At 48.3% G+C, this 20,953-nt stretch overlaps 8 protein-coding genes across 8 annotated transcripts; 4 read left to right on the top strand and 4 right to left on the bottom strand.

Moving 5' to 3' along the window:
- Positions 1–983: 983 nt before the first annotated feature.
- BP5553_07748 (Proteasome subunit beta type) lies at positions 984–1,932 on the bottom strand (the record flags this gene model as incomplete). Its single annotated transcript, XM_032016371.1, has 4 exons — positions 984–1,023; positions 1,074–1,638; positions 1,703–1,850; positions 1,903–1,932. 4 exons carry the CDS (start codon positions 1,930–1,932, stop codon positions 984–986), a joined length of 783 nt encoding a protein of 260 aa, XP_031867602.1.
- Positions 1,933–2,841: 909 nt separating this feature from the next.
- On the top strand, positions 2,842–3,645 carry BP5553_07747 (uncharacterized protein; the record flags this gene model as incomplete). The annotated part of the gene is made up of 1 exon (XM_032016370.1): positions 2,842–3,645. One exon carries the CDS (start codon positions 2,842–2,844, stop codon positions 3,643–3,645), a length of 804 nt encoding a protein of 267 aa, XP_031867601.1.
- Positions 3,646–4,246: 601 nt separating this feature from the next.
- On the top strand, positions 4,247–5,242 carry BP5553_07746 (HCNGP-domain-containing protein; the record flags this gene model as incomplete). Its single annotated transcript, XM_032016369.1, has 3 exons — positions 4,247–4,324; positions 4,386–4,431; positions 4,485–5,242. 3 exons carry the CDS (start codon positions 4,247–4,249, stop codon positions 5,240–5,242), a joined length of 882 nt encoding a protein of 293 aa, XP_031867600.1.
- A 917-nt stretch (positions 5,243–6,159) lies between these two features.
- Positions 6,160–8,346, top strand: BP5553_07745 (putative calcium protein kinase type II delta chain; the record flags this gene model as incomplete). The annotated part of the gene is made up of 4 exons (XM_032016368.1): positions 6,160–6,201; positions 6,270–6,807; positions 6,861–7,453; positions 7,501–8,346. The coding sequence occupies 4 exons, from the start codon at positions 6,160–6,162 to the stop codon at positions 8,344–8,346; spliced, it is 2,019 nt and encodes a 672-aa protein (XP_031867599.1).
- Positions 8,347–8,916: 570 nt separating this feature from the next.
- On the bottom strand, positions 8,917–11,354 carry BP5553_07744 (Uncharacterized protein; the record flags this gene model as incomplete). Its single annotated transcript, XM_032016367.1, has 2 exons — positions 8,917–10,268; positions 10,319–11,354. The coding sequence occupies 2 exons, from the start codon at positions 11,352–11,354 to the stop codon at positions 8,917–8,919; spliced, it is 2,388 nt and encodes a 795-aa protein (XP_031867598.1).
- A 188-nt stretch (positions 11,355–11,542) lies between these two features.
- On the top strand, positions 11,543–12,572 carry BP5553_07743 (Eukaryotic type KH-domain (KH-domain type I); the record flags this gene model as incomplete). The annotated part of the gene is made up of 5 exons (XM_032016366.1): positions 11,543–11,618; positions 11,676–11,906; positions 11,976–12,329; positions 12,394–12,458; positions 12,522–12,572. 5 exons carry the CDS (start codon positions 11,543–11,545, stop codon positions 12,570–12,572), a joined length of 777 nt encoding a protein of 258 aa, XP_031867597.1.
- Positions 12,573–13,156: 584 nt separating this feature from the next.
- BP5553_07742 (uncharacterized protein) lies at positions 13,157–13,888 on the bottom strand (the record flags this gene model as incomplete). The annotated part of the gene is made up of 1 exon (XM_032016365.1): positions 13,157–13,888. The coding sequence occupies one exon, from the start codon at positions 13,886–13,888 to the stop codon at positions 13,157–13,159; it is 732 nt and encodes a 243-aa protein (XP_031867596.1).
- Positions 13,889–15,481: 1,593 nt separating this feature from the next.
- On the bottom strand, positions 15,482–17,484 carry BP5553_07741 (RNA-binding, RBD; the record flags this gene model as incomplete). The annotated part of the gene is made up of 4 exons (XM_032016364.1): positions 15,482–16,045; positions 16,097–16,608; positions 16,668–16,727; positions 16,779–17,484. 4 exons carry the CDS (start codon positions 17,482–17,484, stop codon positions 15,482–15,484), a joined length of 1,842 nt encoding a protein of 613 aa, XP_031867595.1.
- Between the last annotated feature and the right edge of the window lie 3,469 nt (positions 17,485–20,953).

Below are 20,953 nucleotides of genomic sequence, written 5' to 3'. Positions count from 1 at the left end.
CTCTCCCAGCTCTGACATTCAAGAAGGCGCCGTCTCGTTTGTGCTTCTTCGGATGAACTGGCTTGGCAAGCGGTAGGTTGGTCGTCAGGGGTGGATTATCGCGGAGAGGGGTTTCATGGAATTCAGCGGAGCATTGCGCTTCTGCCGAGTTAAGCTGCGCGATCAATCGTATAATATAGGGAGAAAACGAATCATGGGAGAATCATGTCGCAGCTCGGGGCTCCATGCAGGGGAATACCAGGATCCTTCGAAGATCCAACTCTCCGCATTCGCTTACTGGAAATCTTGCTGCGAAAGTACGTCGTACAAGAGTACTGAAATCTATTTTGGTGCATAGCGCGAACATTACTTTGTAGACATGCTAATATGCTCGACATGCCAGGTATTAAACTAACTTTTACAGAATTCGATTTTCCATTTTGTATTTGCGTGCAATCTCGATCGAACCCTCATTACCCAGGGTAGCATTTAAATAAAGTTATATCCCACGTGCTGCGCCGAAGTGACTACTGCCAGAAGCCGAGGGGCTAATATAGGATCTAACACAAACAATACAAACTAGTAGAGTATCATTTGGGTCCGGGTTGGGGCCAGCGAGGTTTCTATGCTTGAATTCTCAGAAACCAGAACCATCGAAAGTAAGGGCAAGAACCAGGTAAACTTAGGTAGTTTTGAGGATTGTAGTTTCACCCGGAAGCCTCTCTAGATAATAGGTACTTAGATTGCTGCTTCCAAGCTCCGCAGAAAGGGTAGCCGGCCGCAAATATGATAATTCCTTAGAGTGGGATATCTAAGATGGCCAGAAATTAAGGGAGTTTGAATCTAATTTAATGATCGAAGGGGTTGCAATAAATGCGATGCAGACTCGTGGATTCCTGCTTGTCTCATTTTCCGGCAGGTAGAATAACGCGAAAATAACACGAGTGGACTTGGGCATGCCTCATATCATTGATTTTCTAATATTACAAGGAAGTATGAGCAACTCAGTTGACTTGGGTTCCATAACCCCGGATTTTGTCCGCACTAAGTTTTTGTTAGATTGTTTCGTCCAAAAGATTGAGGGGAGATCTTACAATGCCCAGCTCTGCTGCTCCAACTTCTCATCCTCCTTCAGATCAATACCTTCCTTGGTGATCACTGCGATAGAGTACTTGTCCAAACTTCTTGCATCCCTGTAGAACAGCACCTTCATACACTCCTTCACCGACTGCACGGCGTCCTCCTTTGACAGCTTTGCAGCAGTCTCCTCATCTGGCGCAACTTTCCTCAAGATTGGCTGTGCCAAGTGTGCGCCAAAACCAGTGGCCAAACTGGGGGAACTGAATGTCGTACCGAGCAAGTCTGCGCTTGCTAGGAACGGCATGTCCTCGCCATCTAACCCCGCAACTAATAACTGATTCCACAACGGGTTGAAGTCGGATCGGCGCTTGTAGAGAACTTTGGATAGGTATGTGTGAAGGTTGTGGGCATTGAGTGTGTCGCCAGCTGAGCTGTATGCTTCGTCAATGTCAAGTGAGTTGAGAAGTCGGTCTAGGTATTGCATATCCGATACATCGCCGCCAAATCCAACAACGGAGGTGTCAGCAAACTTCCGAAGACGCTTGACATTCGTGAAGCGCGCAAGGGATCCATATGAAGCTATCATGTTACTCGTGTTAGCATGTCCTGAGAAGATAACAGATGGTTGGACAAGTTGACGTACCTAGATTATCTGCTGCAATCACAACACCATCCTTGAATTTGAGAGCTATTACCGAGGTGCCGGTGACGATAGGTTGTTGGGTATGTTGATTTGGACCATTGTTTTGTAGATATGAACTGTCATAGGGGCCATACACATCGTCTCTGGGCTAAATGATGGTTAGCAAGGTGAGACCAGGCTTTCGGGGTTGATGGACCCACCCGACCCCAGGCTTGCGGAAGATGGTTCATGATAGTAGTATCTGATTGCTGGTTCTGAAAATGGGCAGTGCGGAAGGCTTTGAGAAAGATTGTGGTGTTGTCAGGTTAGTTGAAGACGATGAGATAGATGTTGGAGGTCGCGGCAGCTCAGGCAGGAGCTCGACGCGGAAGCTCCAACACCCCAGCAGCTTCACCAGCCGCGCTAGACTAGATTCGCCAAGACATTGGCATTGGACTTGTCACAACGCATAAAAATTGGTAACACTGTTAGGGCTATTGCATGTAAAATTCTTTCTTTTATTTAATCGTGCGATGAGCTGTCTCGCAGGACAAAGTCACCCAGGCGTGTTTCCAGGTATTTGAGCTCCTATGTGACTGGGTGGCTAAAATTCGGTTTGGTTGGTGAGGTATGATATAAGTAAGAATTTACTCATTTCACACACATAAACAATGGATAGATGGCCGAGATGGTTATGGCGCCAGGTTAAGGTATATCTTAACTACATTTCCTGGTCACGTAATGTGGCGTGGGTTCGAGTCCCACTCTATTCAATTTGTTTTTTTTTAAACATTGTTTTTATACACCCGGAGTGAGCTTTGTATGCCTACCTTAGGTATAGAGCGTTTGTTAACTTTCCCAATATGTATACTACCTGCTGGCCTGAGGCCGCCACACCCTGTACCGCACTCCACGCCCGCCTGAGCGGTGGCTGGTTATTCCCTTCGACTGCGAACCCCTTGTCGCCAACACCAACCACCATAACAACCACCAAGGTACTGTCAACATACTTGGATACCAGGCTAAGAGTATTAAATTTTGTCCTCACTGGCGATACTCCTGTTACAATCTAAATCGAAGTTGTAGATGCCAAGCCTATTCTACTCCTGCTCTTGGTCTTCTTGCGCGTCTTCCTCTCATCTCGTCAACCCACTCCTCAAATGCCCGTTCCCGACGATGGGCTTGACCAAGTACTACTGCACTACACAGAGCACAACCCATCGGGGAGATCTACCGTGGTTCTTATTCACGGCGCCTGTACTTCAGGCCTAAACTGGGACCTTGTTGTGCCACATCTCGCCGACTCATATCATCTGCTCGTTCCAGACTTACCTGGCCATGGCCTGTCACGGAACGTGACTCCATTCTCAGCCGAATACTCCTCGCGTCTTCTTGAAAGACTGATTCGCAAGCATGCCCACGGCGGAAAAGCACATATCATTGGCCACAGCCTAGGTGCGAACGTCGCTGTTGAATTTATAACATCCCACCCAGAAGTTGTTAACACCGCTTTCGTCTCGGGCTTTGCTAAATACCCACGGACAAATTTTGCGTCGTTTCTTCCATACGGCTTTTGGGCAGAGAATCGAATTACGAAACTAGTTCCTAGCGCTTTGATAAAATGGCTAATGGACGGTACTGATCTTGGTCATTCGGGTCCATGTTCAATCGAGTTATGTCGCCAAGTTGTTCCGCCAATGATTGAAACAACCTGGCCCTCTCCCTGGCCTGCGCGAACACTTATTGTTGCCGCTGGGAAGAGTGGGATTCTCCCGTCGAGTGATCGTTTAGAGGATGCTCGAAAACTGATGGATATTGGGAGGGAGAAGAATGTAGAGACTATCGCGGTCACTCATCCGCTTATGAGGCATCCTTGGAATAGGCAAGCACCATTGTTATTTGCTCAGACTGCTCGTGCTTGGTTCGAAGGAGAACAGATCCCGAGTGGTTTCGAAGACCTTTAGCTACGTATGCTCAAAAAGGTATTCTTGAAGGGCCAGGCACTGGAGTTATTATGGCCCCTATGCTTACTAGACCTTTGATCTGAGAAGCTATTCTTCATTCCATCGGCGAAGACTGGGAAGTTAACATCTATTGGTTCTATCATCGTGGAGGTTAGCTGTTGTGTATTTGTATTTCGTACCTATATAACCCTTGACGGCTGTACAAGGTCCTAATTCGCCGTTGTCGACCTTCTGGCAAACTCGAAGCGCGGTGATAGCCAAAGCCCGAATAGGGCAGATTTGTTCATGGGCGCACTTACTTACTACTGGTACTTGAGCACGTAGTATCCTCGACTAAATTGTTTTGCCACGGCGTGGTCAGGAGCTTGCTACCGCTGCCTTTGACTACTTCGTAGTTGTAAGCTTGAAAGGCGTGTAACTGCGTTGATTGGATTAGGAGGTATTGTGGCGCAGGGGATGCGAGTATGGAGTACCTTAGGTAAGCGAGGCTAATCGGCCACCGCCTGAGATTGGCGCGGCCTCGAGCGAGAGAGCTACATTTTTGTTGTTTTATACAACATTCGCAGGCTCGTAGTCAATTTTGTGTCCACACCCATTCGTAATGGCAGCGTTGGTCAGTTACGGAAGTAGTGATGAGGAGGATAATTTAAATGGGGGCACTGATCAAAATGTCGATGAGGTATGTTTGAATATATCGTCATTATTGAACCCTGAACCAGTAACTAACAGCGCAGATATAGGGAGTACATGCTTCAACATCCTATGGTTGGAATGGTATTCGAGATGGTGTGTAATGAACCTCCTGTTCCACTACTATTATGGGATCTAACGCACTCAAGAAATACACCAGGAAAAAGAGGCGCTAGAGAAGAAAGAATCTAGCAAACATCACGAACCTCTAACGCGTCAAGCCGAGCCTGATGTGCCCCAAGATGCGCCCGTCTTAGGCCCTACTATTCCAACAGATATGGCTGGTGGGCTACCGGAGCTTATGGATGATGATCAGGAACCTCGAACCGCGCCACAATCTCCCTACTCCGCAAACCGAGCTCTGCTGAGAGATCTCACATTACCAACGACTCCTAATTACGATATTCCTGCCTCCCCACCAGGTTCCCCTGTTGCGAGTACCAATGCGAAGTTCAAACATTTTCTCGAGTTGAAGAGGCAGGGCGTCCATTTCAATGAGAAGCTTGCCAGGTCATCGGCTGTTAAGAATCCAAGCCTAATGCAAAAGCTCATGGATTTTTCAGACATCGACGAAGTTGGGCAGTATTCAACAACTTTGTCCAAGGATATATGGGATCCGGTGGCCTTTCCCGAGTACGCATACAAAGAGGAACTTGCGAAGAGCCAGCAGAAGATCCTGAAGCGCAAGGAGGAAGAGAAGACTGGAGGGAGAAGAGAAACTGTGGATTTCGTGTCGTCATCTATATCTGGAGAATCGCTTAGTCGGAGTGTCACACCTGGGATCGGAGGGAAGCCGAGTCAAAAAAGTGCAGCGGAGAGGGTAATGGCAGGGCTTGCCTCTGACCGAGGCGCTTCAAGTTCGCCACAAGTTCAAGGCATCAAGCGCAAAAGCAGATTTGATAGTTGAGGAAAGCTGCTCCGTCATAAGAATTATATGGCTGCAACGGATGTCCTTGGATAACCTTGGCCACGGCCCAAAACGCGGAGTTAGTCCGGCTTGTGTACTGGACAGTGTGGCTTCCCGAGGGCATTTGGGACTCCTAACGCGACACTCTAGGATATGATTTAGCGGATCACTGGGGATGGTGACAATACTCGGAGGTTGCACCTGGACATACATCAGTCTTCTGCTATTTCCGTACATGGTCGCTCTACTTAGAGAGCGATCTCAAAGGCTGGTCAGGCGGCTGGGTCACGAGGCACCGGAGACGCGATACGCGCTCGAGCGTGAGGTGAAAGCTATGCAGTTGACCGTCGATGCGCATCCAATCAAAGCTACTGCGCTGTGTGTTCCAATAAATCTGAATAGTCTAGTGACAGTAGCAGAAAATGACACCTGATAGGCCAACGTAACTTGAGGGTCTACCTCTATATATTATGCCGTAAACCTAGCTTTGCCGTGTCCTTTGGAGAGAACCCGCTTGTGCTGTGCATTTGAAGAAAACAATAGGCTCTCGGTGCTCACTCCATCCTGCAAGGGCGCTCACAACCTGTTTCTTCATCGTCATCCAAAGAGACGTTCCAACCTGGATTTCTCAGCCTTCGCTTGTGTCGAATCCTGGATAGCCTCCTGAGGCTTACTCCGCCCCACCGCCTGCCTATAATCCATGGCCTCCTCAACCTCAACCTCCGAACTGCCGATTTTATCGACTCGAGCTTGAACAATATCTGTCGAACCTTGTTTCCGTTTTGTTTCCCTAGCTATAAGGTTTTTGCCCGGCCATTCGCGAACTCGCTTTGCACCCAACATCTCGTGAGCTTCTCCGCGTTTGCTCATAGCTAGCTCCCTGATTCGGTGGGAGCTGCGAGCACCCCCTAGGGAAGATGGCTCCACGCGGGGAGAAGAGTCAATTGAAACGAGGCCGGGTATGTATTTGAATTGTGATGCCTTGCGCGAATATGTAGTTCCATGAGGCTAATAAATGCGACCATAGGCCGGAGCTGCAGAAGATTTGTCCTCCAAGAAACCTCGACGCTCGGAGCGGCTGTCCCAAGCTCCAACGACCCCAATATCGAAAAAACAACAGCTTCCTTCTCCTCTTACCCATGATGCTAGTTCCTCGACCGAAGCATACAAAGAGGCCACGGCCACGCCCCCTGAAGGTCGGCCAAGCCAACTGCACCATCGCCCTATGGATAACAACTCACTAGTTGACGGAGCAGGCTTATCATCCCCACCGCAAGATACACAAGCGTTTTCACAGTACATCCATCCTGCCATGTTTTCAGATGATATTGATGAGGAAGAGGACGGAGTCTGGGGTTACTTGGTTCCATTAGACCCAAAATACGGCAAATCTCTTGTCCTTAACAAGAGCACCACATGCACCTCGTCGGATTCCAAGAAGTCCTCCGAAAAGGACAGCGCTGGTCGTAAACGACCGTTGGGAAAGGGTGAGAATCCTGATGAGGAGTTGAAGACCAAGGGTGTTGCTTCAGGGGGCTATCTAGTAGGCCGGCATCCAGAGTGCGGTAAGTGACTGGAGAACTATACTAGAGATTCAAAACTAATTCCAAGCTTATAGATCTGATGATCGATGATCCAATAGTGTCAAATAGACATTGCCTTATCTTTACGGAGCAGAAAGATGGTGAAACGGTAGCCGTTGTTGAGGATCTATCGAGTAATGGCACATTCATTAATGAGGCTATGCTCGGCCGCAATAAACGTCGGGAGCTACAAGACCAAGATGAGATCACAGTTCTAGATGGAGCCCGGTTCGTGTTTAGATACCCAAAGAGTCGAGGCACGAGCGTTTTCCTGCAAAAATACACTCTTCTCGAGAAACTTGGGAAGGGGCATTTTGCAGAGGTATTCTTGTGTGTCGAGAAAACAACTGGGCAGCGGTATGCCGTCAAGGTCTTTACAAAACAACCAGGTGTCGAAGAACGGTCGAAAACGGAAGGGTTGCAGCAAGAGATTGCTGTGCTAATGAGCGTTAGCCACCCTAATGTGCTATGTTTAAAAGACACATTTGATGAGCCAGACGCCGTTTATTTGGTATTGGAGCTTGCTGCTGAAGGAGAATTGTTCAACTGGATTATTATGAAGCAGAAGTTGACCGAGGCGGAAACCCGAAAGGTCTTTATCCAATTATTCCATGGAACGAAATATCTAGTAAGTTTGCGGTGAAGCTTTGTTTTTTCGGCGCTAATAATGTATAGCATGACCGAGCCATTGTTCATCGCGATATCAAACCCGAGAATATCCTCCTCACGGACAAGAATCTCCATGTGAAACTGGCCGACTTCGGGCTAGCCAAGATCATTGGAGAGGAATCATTTACTACAACATTATGCGGCACCCCAAGCTATGTTGCCCCTGAGATCCTCGAAGACAGCAAGCATCGACGCTATACCCGTGCAGTCGACGTCTGGTCTTTAGGAGTTGTCCTATATATCTGTCTCTGTGGCTTCCCTCCATTTTCTGATGAACTCTACTCGCGGTCGAACCCCTATACACTCACACAGCAGATTAAGCTGGGCAAGTTCGACTATCCCTCACCATATTGGGACTCTGTAGGCGATCCCGCTCTGGATCTCATCGACAGGATGTTAACGGTGGACGTCGACAAGCGCTACACCATCGACGACTGCCTGGAACACCCTTGGACTACTCAGAAGCCAATAAATGTCAACGACAGCACAGACGGGCTCGTTGGAGGAATCGCCGGCCTCGATTTCAGCAAGAGAAAGCTGGCAAGAGAGCGGACATTGCTCGCTAGCATTAATGATGTTAAGATATCCAAAGTCATCGACGTTGAACCTAACCAAGACCCAGTCAAGGTATATGTTAAGAACCCAAATGTGAAATTATCACAAAACAAAGTCAACAATATGGCTGCCAATGGATCGTCTAACGGAACAATTAAAGCCAAACATGAAGACACCCCTTCCAAGAGCCGTGATCCCGCGGAGTTTATGGTCCTTGGCGGCAAGGGAGATCAAGAGCTCTTCGGAAATGAAGACAGCATTTACCCCGCAACAGAGCTCAAGGCAGCCAAGGGATGATGCATGGTTTTTATTTCTCGGTCGTGTTCAAAAGAAAGTCGTGATGTTCATGACCTTTCGGCGTACCTATTCAAAACCTTCTGTAATCAAAAATTTCCTGTATATAAATAGTGCGCGGGATACGTCTAGGATTGGAAAAAGGTGGTTATGGATGTTAATTGGGGTTCATGAGTGTGAGCAAGCGTATTGAATAATCGTTAGATACATGAATATATTCAATTACGTATAATCTAGGAAGCAAGTACCAATCCGTCAAAGGAGTGATATATACAAAACTATACATCATAAATTCATGATTGGAGATGTGTGCCTCTATCATACATCGACTGAACATCTATATACGACGCTTAACTTCGTACAGTACAATGAACTTTTGGCCATCTCGACCCCTGAACGCCTTCGTATGCTAATATACCTCATACCTCAGTCCAGCGCCGAACCTGAAAAAAACACCATACCCGCTCGCTATCCCTATTCTACAGTGCCGGCCCCAAATGTATTATAGATATCGTTAACAGAGAGAGAAAAAGAGGGAGAAGAGTCGTAATAATAGCGCCGCCGTGTATTAGCTCAAGCAATATTCCCCGCCAGGCCCATGAACAGCGCCTGAATTGCTAGGGAAATTGACCAGAATCCCACCTTCTTCAGCCGCCGCATCCGCTGCTGCGTATCCACTACGTCTTTCGCAAAGGCTTCGTACGACTCCACCGATAAGTCTTCCATTAATCCGCTGTCGAAGATCGTCCAGCTGCCGTCAAATTCGCTAGTGCGTTTCACGATCCGGCAGTTTATGGGGATGAATGTCCTGCGGGAGTTGATGTATGCGACGATGGGCCGGATTAGGGCCTGGTTTATGTATGATAGATCGCCGGTGAAGAGAGGGACGGCAGCTCTAACGTCGTTTAGATGGACGCGGAGGTCCATGACGAGGTACCGTTTGTCCTCGTCTCGTTTTTGACTTGCTTTGAAAGCGTCAGTGTCCTCCGGGACATCGGAGTCGGTGGTATTGGGCTTTTCGAGGATGTGCATGTACCGATTCGAGGTCACAGTAGCTTCCATCCGATCGTAAAAGTCAGATACGACTTTTGCGATACTGTCGTCGGTTTCTACCGGGAACATGACATCGGCGACAATATCCACATTTCCTTCACGGATCCAGCCAAACAGGCCCTCCACCCCTCTGTTTAAGTGATCGATCTTCAAGCCATCGATTCGAAGTCGGCTTTGTTTCTTCCAGGGACTAGCTTCCCCTTCGTCTTCGTAGTGGACACCCGCAAAACCGTGCATTTGACGGGGGTGGATGGTAAATAAAGATCCATCAAACGCCCCTGACATATTACTTGCGGACAAAAAGTCGTAGAATAGCCACTGCTTCCGGAGCCGAGGCAGCTCACAAGAGAATATGCTGACGGAGAATGGCCTAAACCCATTCGGCTGAAGTACGGTGACGAGAAGATTTTCCATCTTGAAGGAATCTATCTCGAAATCGCCCGGGTGGTGCTCATGGCGGAATGTCCTGGGGTCAACATATTCGTTGCCCCAATGCACCGAAGTCCTGTCAACAACTCCTCGGACCCCTTTAACCTCCACGTCTCGCAGAAGCCCCTTGCCATTCCACCATTTGACAAATGATAATGTGACATTGACAGTCCCAATAGTCAAGTCAAACTGGGTATAGTTGGTATCCTCTTCCTCGCCGTGGCCTCCTAACTCCGCTTGTCTCTCAGCAGCAGCCGCAGCTGCAGCATTCACGGATGAGCCTTTGCTCACTTTAGCCTTTCCCTGACCCGGCCGTCTCGAGACAAAGACATTATGGAATGTAATAACGCCATCATTCCATTTTGGTACAATGGCAGATTCGAAAACGACCTTAACTCCGGCTGAATGAGTCAGATAGTCTCCTATCCATCTGGCTAACGTTTCTGTGTCGTGGATTAGTTAAATATTACGGCACACCAGGGGAGCCACGTACCTTGCGCAAACACAGTATTAATAGAGAATATCACTAGGGAGAAGAAGGTTGTAGTTCCTACTAAAACCCAAACGATATTCCCAACTACAAACCACGAAACGAAAGCGCTCCAATCATCGACATTCCAGGGTCTCACACTTCTGATTGAGAACCACTTAAAGCGGACCTTTAATCGTGACCAGAACCCAGTCGCTGCTGCAAGCAGCTCCTCCTTCGTCGGTCGATGTGGCATTCGAGGGAGGTGAGGGAGATGGATGTAGTGATGTGAAGTCGGTGGCGTAAGGTCCTCTTTTGGGAGCTCGGATTTATTCGTCGGGGGAGGACTTTTGGAGGATTGGTTGCCATTTTGAGGGTATTTTTGGCCGGTTTGGCCATTGGTTGTAGAGCTCTTATTCCTTTTCGCTATCGCTGCTTTTCGCCGTCGACTAGTCGAGTGTATTTCTCGACGCCATGTTTGTCGAGTTATTGAGGTAATTGATCGCCCAGGTGGTATCGATGTCGAATATAAAGACTTTTTAACGTGTGATGTAGAAGATAGAGCTGAATGATATGCCGTCCTCTCACTTCGGCCGATATCGAGGAGGAGATCGCGAGCAGCAGAACTTCTGAGTGTCGATGAGTTCTGCGATAAATTACAGGATAATCTCGGCCTGGCGTAAGAAAACCCTCGTCTTGATGTGTGAGAAAATGCCGACACTGAGCCTACAGCAGGGCCTCTGCCTCTGTAGCTCTTCGAATTCAACGCGAGGAAATGGCTACCAGGATCCCATAAATGAGACCACAGCCGGCGTTTCATTGCAGACATAACCTGCAGCACATTTCGACTGTTCGCAGACTGTTGAGAGCCGCGAGAGTCGAGGACCGTTCCGTAATAGCAGTGTTGTGGGCGAGTGGGCAGAATAAGTAGAAAAGCAGAGAGATAAAGCACAATGACGATCTCCTTGGCTCGCCCAGTTTTCCGAACGCGAACCAGAAGTTTCGAGGTTTGCGGAATACGCGATAGCGATTGCAGAGCTCGCATGAGCGCACGGACCATCTTAACTTCACTTATCGACCGAATTATATTCCGCGATAAAAATATTTATCCCCACTACACGACAACTGCCAATTTTTGCTCTTTTGCTCCCAGCTCTTACCCAGCAGCTCTCCTGTTCAACAATTACATATCGACAAGAAGACTAGGACCAGATATATTATTGATAAAGGGGTCTGTCCGCAACAAAAATGCCCGCCCCAACAGCGCTGTCGAGGCGCCCTGAAGAGTTGGCGGAGGCCGCGAATGTGCCATTACCTATGGAAAGTATGAACACAATTCCCTCATCATTACTTTCGAGATCAGTTTCTAATAGCCAAGCAGGCCAAGATGATGAGTTATTACTAGACGCCCCCGAGGCAACCACCTCAGCAATGGAAGTTGTTCAGCTAGCCACAGAAGGAGCAGACACAGAAATGAACATCGACGAAGAAGGACGACCAAGATTTGCACCAGCTAAGAACACAGAAGGACCATCAAGAATCGAAATCCGCAAAGTCCTTATCCCACCCCACCGAATGTCACCCCTCAAGGCGGCATGGCCAAAGATGATATGTAGGAGCAAACCCGTGTTTTCTTTGTAAGGTAAATTTCGGCCACAAAAACTGACGAACATTTGTTTAGCTCCTCTCGTTGAACACCTAAAACTCCAAGTCCGCATGAATATTAAGACTCGCGCAGTCGAGCTTCGGACTTCAAAATATACCACGAGTAATGGGGCCCTTCAACAAGGCGCAGATTTTGTGAAAGCTTTCAGTTTAGGCTTCGACGTCGACGACGCCATCGCCTTACTTCGAATGGACGAGTTGTACATTGAGACATTCGAGGTGAAAGACGTAAAAACGCTGCAGGGCGAGCACCTTGGGCGCGCGATAGGTCGTATCGCGGGGAAGGACGGCAAGACGAAGTTTGCCATTGAGAATGCGAGCCGGACTAGGGTGGTGCTTGCGGATTCGAAGATTCATATTCTAGGTGGATGTATGTGGCCCCCTTCTGCCACCTCTATGTTCTCAAAGTAATTGCTAACTCTAAGCTTCAACAGTCAAGAATATCCATATTGCCAGGGAGGCAATTTGTAGTTTGATTTTAGGAAGTCCACCTGGGAAGGTATATGGAAACCTAAGAACGGTGGCGTCGAGAATGAAGGAGAGGTTTTGAATCATGATTTAGGGCATCCGAATTGCATTGAATGGCGTTACGGGAGATGATGGGACTCTCTAAATGAAAAGGGGAAATCATGGTCTTGCTTGGAGTCTAAGGATGTGGGAAATTATGATTACGTTTGCTTCCATACAGAAGCGGGGCTAGAGAAACTGGAATGGTAGAATATGCTACCGCAGCAAATGGAAAATCTAGCACACGTTCTGTGGAGACTCATGGCGAGCGTCATGCCGCCCTTTGTGTCAAACGAGAATGAGGAATCATAGTCAGGTGGTATGGGAGAACACACAGGCAGCGACAATGGGTCTAAATTACCACCCCACCGGTGTCGTATCCAGAGGCTGGAGATATTTTCAATCCGGTTTTAGTAAGTCACCATTCCATATTGTCACACGAGCAAGTTGAAGATCAAGATATTTTTTGAACTTAGATTTGGTTTTATTTACTACCATGCGGTAAAGCAACGAGCAAGAAGTCAAGGTGCTACTAATTTCATTCCATTCCCTCCAATATTCCACAATGCCCATCTTCGCTTTCCCATCCATCCATTATAAACCCTTTCGAAAAGACCAAACACCGCTGCCAATTTCATCAAGTCATGCTAGCAAAATCTCCCACTTGTCATAATAGTGGTCGATGATGGTTTACGAGATAGGAATCTTCCGGGCCTCGGCCTTCTTGGCCTTCGGCACGACAACGCTGAGGATGCCATTCTTCATCGAAGCGTGGACGTGGTCCTGGTCGACGCGGTCTGGGAAACTGAACGAGCGGGAGAAGTCACCAACGCTACGCTCGGAAACCCAGATTTTCCCGGCCCCGCTCGTCTCAGGCTGCTTTTGCACCGCCTGTTGTTGGGTTGTTTGCTGGACGGCGGAACCTCCTTCATCCTCAACTGTTGCCTTGTGTGGTTTCTTGCCCTCGATAGCGCCGGCGCGGCTGGGCCCCTCGATGGAACCTTTGGGAGGAGTACCCTCTTCGTAAGACCGCTCAACGTGGCCGCGGATGGTTAGGGTGTTGGCGTCTGTGAATTCGATGTTGACATTCTTTTGGTCAACGCCGGGAAGTTCGCCGTGGAGTTCGTAGTCGCCCTTGTTCTCCTTGATGTCGAACTTTGGGTTAAAGCCTTTGGGAAGAGCCACCTTTCCGCTCACGCTTCCGCCATGGTAGTTATCAAATTCATCGAGGAGGCGGAAGAGAGAGCCGAAGGATGGCTCGGAAGAGAGAGCTGATCGTGGCCAGAGAGACATTTTGCGTGCCGTTTTCGGTCTGATAAGTCTTCTTGATGCTTGTTGGATTGGTAGGCGTGTGAGTGCACGGTATGACTGCATAGAGCTGAAAAGCTTTGTTTGTTGGTTTCCTGGTGAGAGGAGAGCCATTTAGAGGATCCGAGTCCTGAATATATACATGTTATTGGATTCTAGTGACTTCTAAGAGCCAATTGTGGTTTACATCATTGATATGTCACGCCGCAATAAATCGTGCCATATCGCAACACCTCCAAACCTAGAATATTCTACCAATGGAAAGCCACCAAAGAGTCTGGTCGTCATAATATTCAGGGATGTGCTACAACATACTAGAACATTCCATCCAATCAATGTCCACCAAGTCACTTACGTCATCCCCCCATCCCCCCCTTTAACCATATATCGAAATAATCGCTGGCATCAAAGTGAAGCTCCCAGAATATTCCCTGCAAAACCAAAAGCTCTTCCTGGATTCCACCGGAGTTGTATTAGCACGCATTTTCGGTTCTTCCCCATTTCAAGGACAACCAAACATTTCCGTCCAATCACGAGCCACAAAATGGATTTCACCGCAAACAGACATTACCTGCACACACTGTACTACTATGCTGCATAATTCGATTTAATATTCGAATATTCAATTTCATATTGGCGGTTCGTCAAATTATGGTTACGGACCTGAAATCTTTTTCTCAAAATCTTGAGCCGCTGCGAATTAGAGCAGGTCTAAAAGTCTCGGGTACGCCCGCAATAATTCGCCCCGAGAGTTTTGGGAGAATAGGGAAGTCCCAAACATTCGGTAATTTGGGAAGAATAGGGCACTTTCTACTTGATACTTTTAGCAGAAAGAAAATACGGTCTTGGGCAAGAGCTTACTAACGCAAATGCCTACCCAGATAGATACGTAGTACATGCCTTAAGTTGTACATCTACCTAAGAAAATTAACAATCATTGATCAACTCCTAGTTTCAAATTTCACTTTCTAGCTAAGTCTCCTAGAGATTTGTAGGTCCCTTTACTAAATATTTCTAAAGGTTTGCCATTTTCCATACTTATTATAATCCAATCGACAAAACGAAAACGTCTTCCTATAGAAAGCCAAGCCCACAGAACGGGAGATATCTTTGCCGCCTAGCAGGCCACGCCACTCCGGAAACCTTTGAATCTTCGGTTGTATTCAACAATTCCTTAATTGAGCACTTGTGGCACTCCCCGTGCCCAGAAGCCGGCAGTCGCCGGATTTAAAAAGGGCCCGGGCTGGCTAACAGGGATTGAGTGCTATGTGGCCGTGCTCTATACCTCGCTTGTGCTTAAAAGGGGGGGCAAAGTGACCCCGTTTTGCCACAAGCATTTTCCCCGTACTAAATTCGAGGAACCAAGTAAATGTAGCTCTAGTTACATGAGCTATATGAACTAAAGCGGCCTTGATCATGCGAGTAATGCAAAAAACCGGGCAACATTGAAAAACGTCTACCTGACACATGCCTTCCGTCATTGATGAGCTTTATGACACGGGTGTCAGTAAATGTATCGCTCATTACCAGATGCTCCTAGTTACGGTGAAGAGTTTCCTGCTGCATTTTTGGAAAATAGCGTCTTAAAGAAGTGAGATCTTTATTGCGATTCCTAATAAAACCCTAGTCCATACCAATCCCCCAGACACTACCATTTGCCATCTGCCTAGACCCTCAACGCCCAAGTCTTGCTCCGGGCTTAAATCACTAAAAATTTTGCATATGCGGAAGACCTCCCATCATGGGCACAGAGGTGGCCTGCATTTGTGGTACAGCTGGGCTTGGCATCAGGTGGAATAGTCCCAATAAACCTCGTCCAACGGAAGTTTCTAGCTCAGTCCCATCTCGGGCAATCTTGACCTCGCGATTAGAGTTCCACGGGTTACGTAGGCCTCTAGTTCGGTAAAAAGGGAGCCGCGTCGTTGACATCCACTCAATCTTGAACGGTTTACCCCACGATTTCGAAGCTGGAGCCTCCAGGTCTCCGTGGTCGCTTCTGTTGTCTGCGCCCTCCTCTTCATCCTCATCTCGTTCAACCTCCCAAAAAATTGTGCCTCGAGCTGAATCATCGATAATTCGGCCTTTCGGTGCAAATTCGGTCGCGGGGGTAGGTATTGCCTTCGGAAGGTCCGGGTCCTCGACGGATTGAGGTTTCGGTGCAAATTCGATCGCAGCATCGGGGTCGTCATTGATTAGGGAGGTCATCCGTGCATACCCAAAATATTCGCCTGACTTGTTTGCTGAAAATATCAAGTATACATTCTCTGCCGCCTAAGTAATTGTTAACGTATTGTGAGATTATCCTAGTCGGTAAGAGCCTACTTGATAAGCCTTGTTCAGTGTCTCTTCATTGTGTGACTGGGTTGCCCATATCCCATTGCGGACACTCAACTCTAGATCTTCAACTGTAAGACTCTTCACAATAAAGAACCTATCTTTAGCCAATGAACCTTCTCCAGTACCTGACTTCTCGCCATCGACCTCTAAGCTTGGTTCTTTCAGGGTCGTTTCATCCTCGGGAGAAGGTGTGCGTGCAACGACGGGGTTATTAGGCGGAGTTAAAGCTGCGGGGCCAGAAGGAGCAGCCAAACCAGCCACTGCTCCCACCGATCCTCTCCGCAAACGACTCACTAGTCGAACAGATTGAAACCGAGAATCGTGGATCTTCGCCTGGGCTGCAATGCAGGCTGCTTCATCTCTAAAATTCGCAAACGCGCAGTTGCTCTTCGAAATGAGGAAGAGAGACTCTAGTTCTGGCGTTTCCTTGCACACATGGAAAACAAGATTCATCAAATCTGTTTGAGGAGGGAGATTACCGATCCAAATAGCATGACCTACAAACCCGGATCGTTAGCTTAGATTTCATTTTAGAGTCACTACATCGAGGGCTTACCGCTTTGGCGTGGCTTTCGTGGTGGGCCACGTACGACTGAGGACTTGCCAGGGCTGGAAGCTACGTATTTTGTAAGCGGGGTTATTTCACACAAAGACACGCTTGATTTACCTATGCTACCGGATCTTGCAGGTCCACTAGAACTGGGACTGGCCCTCATGTATTCGCTACCCGGCTGTTGCCTACTTTCTCTAGAAAAGTCATTTCTCATTCTATCTTGCGCGGTTGTCGAATTCCCAGAGTATATCTGATCCTGGGAGCCATATTGATGAGGTTGTAGAAAATACTGAGAGCTCGGTTGCTGATGTTGCGCAATGTATCCACCCTGGAAATTCTGGCCGCCAGCGGCCGCCGGCTGTAGTTGTTGCGTTGATGGCGTCTGGTCTGTAGGATATATGCCCTGGAGTTGGCCTTGATAGAGTGCAGCGTAAGCTACATTTGGCTGATTCGGGATAGGCGAGCCAACAAATTGGGTCATATTTTGCATTGGATAGACAAGCCCGGAAGGAGATTGGTTGGGAATCTGTCCTTGCTGAGGGAAATTGCCGTAGTTGTGGTGGGATATGTCTGGCAACGCCCCTGCAAGCCCTGGTAACATGAAGGCGTCTGGCCTTTGCTGGGGGACATGTTGCTGAGAATGGAAAGACTGGCTGGGCAAGTAGCTAGTCCGTGAATCTTTAGATTGAGACATTGAGCCTTGTGCTTTTCTTGGGTCCATGTCGGAGGGACCTGATGTTGGATGTGATACATTTGATCTGGCACCTTGTGAACTTTCTGGAAAATCGCCGCCACGCATCCCGGATGCTTGGTCGCTCATGAATTCTTCGTGTATGATGGGTAGCGGTCTCCAAAACTGCACCAAGAAAAAGGACATGTCAGCGAATATTTTAGAAGGTAAGACTCATGTACGGAAGAAAGCCATTGTTTACACAAGTATATGGAAAGGGATGACACGTAGAATACCAGCCCTCGAACAAGAAGCAACTGTCTTTAGGAAGAAAGGAGAAGTGGTTCAGCCACACCTTTTAGAGGTTGCTTCTACTTTAATCCACAGGGAGCTGCGCCTTTAGCAGTGGCAACTATAACAGATGTTGGCAAGACTGTCGAGGCCAGACATAAACTGCCCTAGTAGTTGGGGAGATCGAAGAAATATGAGTGGTGCCTTTGGAAGATAATCCAAAATGCGGGGAGTGCAGAGCGCAGGGTTCGACAAGCCCAGATGTGGATTCGAAAGGGGAAGGAGCAACTCTCGGCGCCGCCAGGGAAAGTAAATGGGCTATGTATAGATAGATATCTAGAGAGTTTAGAAAGATAGACAATGAGTGTTGGAAAAAGGTACGGACGTTGATAGAGCAGAAGAAGGTTGCTAGTAATGGTGGATGGGGGGTTTTGGGCCCTAGCTGGGGTGTGCAGTCTGTCAGTGCCGCAGTTTCCTCCGTCAGGATCGACCTTGATGCGATGATTGGGTACTGACAAGATATGGGGGTTAAGCTATGTGACCTGGCAGACAGACTTTTGCCAGCCAACAATAAATTAGAATGTCTGGCTCTCGTGGACTCGTAGCTGTAGCTTGTAGAAAGTACGCCAATGCCTCCGATTAACGAAATATTTGATTATGGCAAAGAAGCTGGGAGAAGAGATAATAGACTTGGGAAGAAAGAATTGGTGGTCGCCCTCCTCTGTCGGGTACCTAGGTAAATCACGAACGAAGTGACAAAAAGGCAAGCCCAAGCCGCATTCAGTGGCTGGGGGGAATATACAACCAGCAGCAGGAGTGCAGGACAGTTGAATAAGTACATGCAATTCACGTCGATCGTGGGGCATAAGAAAAAGAATAGGCCCTTTCTGCGGGTCGAGGAGCAAGTGAGTAACAAGGTAGGGAACGAACAGAGTCCTAGAACACAGCACGGGGAGTGGGCATTGTGGCAATGGCGGTACATGTACAAGGACAAAGTGCCAGTACCCAAAAGCAGTGGTGATAATCGCCGTGTTCCGGTAGGGGTCCACGACTCCACTGCAACAAGTTTGTGAGGAAACGAGCCTGAAGGACCCCTCAATGGGTGCTTCTTGTATGCCTTGGTGCTCAGCAGTATGTCGCCATGGCGCTGACCAGCGCGGGAAGGGGGTGGCCTAGTAAGGACTGGGGGCGACGGGATGCCAGACATGGGAATTGTGGGTGTGGCGCTGCTTTACACAGCGAGGTGCCCAAGGAATAATATGGGATTTTGTAAAATTCGATCGCCTAGCACACGCCACCAGGGAACCAGAGGCTACCGGGAAACCCGCCCTGTGGCAAAAAAAGGTCTGGAGTTCTGGATTATTAGATCATTCCCAGTTGTGTTGGATGTACCAAGGCCAACCCAGCCGCAATAAACAATCAATCCGCACACCAGCTTCTGGAGCCTCGGGGCTAATTTGCTGCTGGCAACGAAACGCGCCCTGCATTCTTTAGACCTCTAGTACACGCTATTCTGCTCACCGCGATTGTATGCCGACATGTTCTCAGTCTGTGGTGCCCCTGGAGGCCACAATATCCTGGCGTGGAAGAGATGCTGTTGCCACGCCACTTCGTAGGTGAAGTGTTATGGTTACTCTGTACAGAGCTAGGAGCCGAGCGCAAGGAATACACCACATACGTGGCTTTGACAGTCGTATTCAATTCAACCGGATGCCCGTTTCTGGCGTGGCTAGGTGCTCTACTGTCCTAGCTAAGTACCGCGGAAAACATCAATCTCTCGAGTTGATGAGTCCGAGCCTCAGATAGACGAGGTAAAGAGCGTGGTCTGATGAGAAATCCCAAAGTAAAAAGGACTCCTCCTACACCGAATATACCAAATTCCAAAACTCCAAATCCTAGTGGGTGACTATCGGCGATAAACCCGTCTCCGTCACTTGTTTCGATCCACGATCCTTAATATTTCTGTTCCAAGGTCATAAATATGTGGCGAATGGCCTCGAGAGCCGCACTCCGCCCGTGGAAACGATTACCATGCGCAAAGCGTGTGAGTGGCCATGTGCATACATAGGCGTCGAGTTACAAGAAATGTTAGGCTATTGCTAAGAAGCGGCTATTGCATGAATAGAGACCAGTCGTGGCAATTCTTTGGCGTATTCTGCCGCGTATCCTGGCTAATCTATCCCAACACCTTCTACAGCCTGGATGAGCTCCACTAGGACTATCAAAAGCCAGTTGTGTTTAAGACAGGATCGACTAAGAGCGGTGACCTTGGAAGTTGACAAGTGGGGTTTGGTGGCGACTCAACGCGAGAAGGCTCAGTGGCGATGGAGATTGCGAGCAGTCTCTAGCAGCGTTGAGACTGATAGAGAGAAATTAGTGATTCATCGTTTTAAAATACTCAGAAAAAGCTTGGTCCTGGGTACGAGGTGGGGGAGGTTTGCTCGCAAGGATTGAATGTCGATGTCGAATGAAGTCCCAATTCTCGCGAGCCACCAGCCACACGTGTGGCTCCTCGAGCAGGTACCTTGGTACCTGTGCACATTACCTGCTACCAACGACAGGGAACTGTGCGCTGATCCGCAAACCCCATCTTCAACGCAAAACCGCAGTCGTTCGCCACTAATGCAGCTTTTACAGCAGCTGGGCACGTCACCATGTACGAGAGTCTGGTTTAAGTTGGCGGTCTACAACTAGGTTCTGGATGCAGGCCCAACATCCACACACGCCCTACGAACGTACCTCATAGCGACTTTCTCCGCCGTGCTAGTTTCCTCCCTCAGGCGCTATTTGGCGATTTGCTGTTCAAAACCTTCAAGTGACAGGTGAACGGCTTGCGAGGAACCAGTGGCATAACGCACCCGCACTTGCCTTGCACTTTCGAGTTTTGTGACATGCGATATACCAGCATAATGATAACTGATACTACTGTACTACGCATAGTCAGGTGCGTAGACATAGACTGTGCAATCCCGCGGCGTGTCTCTCTCTTCCTTGGTTTTATCTAGTGTAATCCGATCTTAGCCCCAAAACCCTGCTAGCAGTCTGCATAATAGGATGCTTTTTGCTGCCGTTGTCTTCCGGCCGATGGCTGGTCCGCGAAGACTAAGTTTCTTATTCATAGCTAGCTGTTTCTCCGCCGCTCTCTTCGAAGTTAAGGAGAACTACTAGTTTACTACAGTCTCGCTGCCAACTCAGCATTTCCGCATTTTCGTTCTTCGTATGTGGTTCATATTTGGCAAATTCATCTTTACCGCTTTACCTTGCATGTACCCATCGAATAATTGAGGATAGAGCGGTCTAGACCGCTGAGCCACCCCGATGGCTTCAC

Source organism: Venustampulla echinocandica (assembly GCF_003357145.1).
Source record: "Venustampulla echinocandica strain BP 5553 chromosome Unknown scaffold_6, whole genome shotgun sequence".
Taxonomy (NCBI): domain Eukaryota; kingdom Fungi; phylum Ascomycota; class Leotiomycetes; order Helotiales; family Pleuroascaceae; genus Venustampulla; species Venustampulla echinocandica.
Note: the sequence above shows the minus strand (reverse complement) of the source record. Positions and strands in the feature narration are given on the sequence as shown.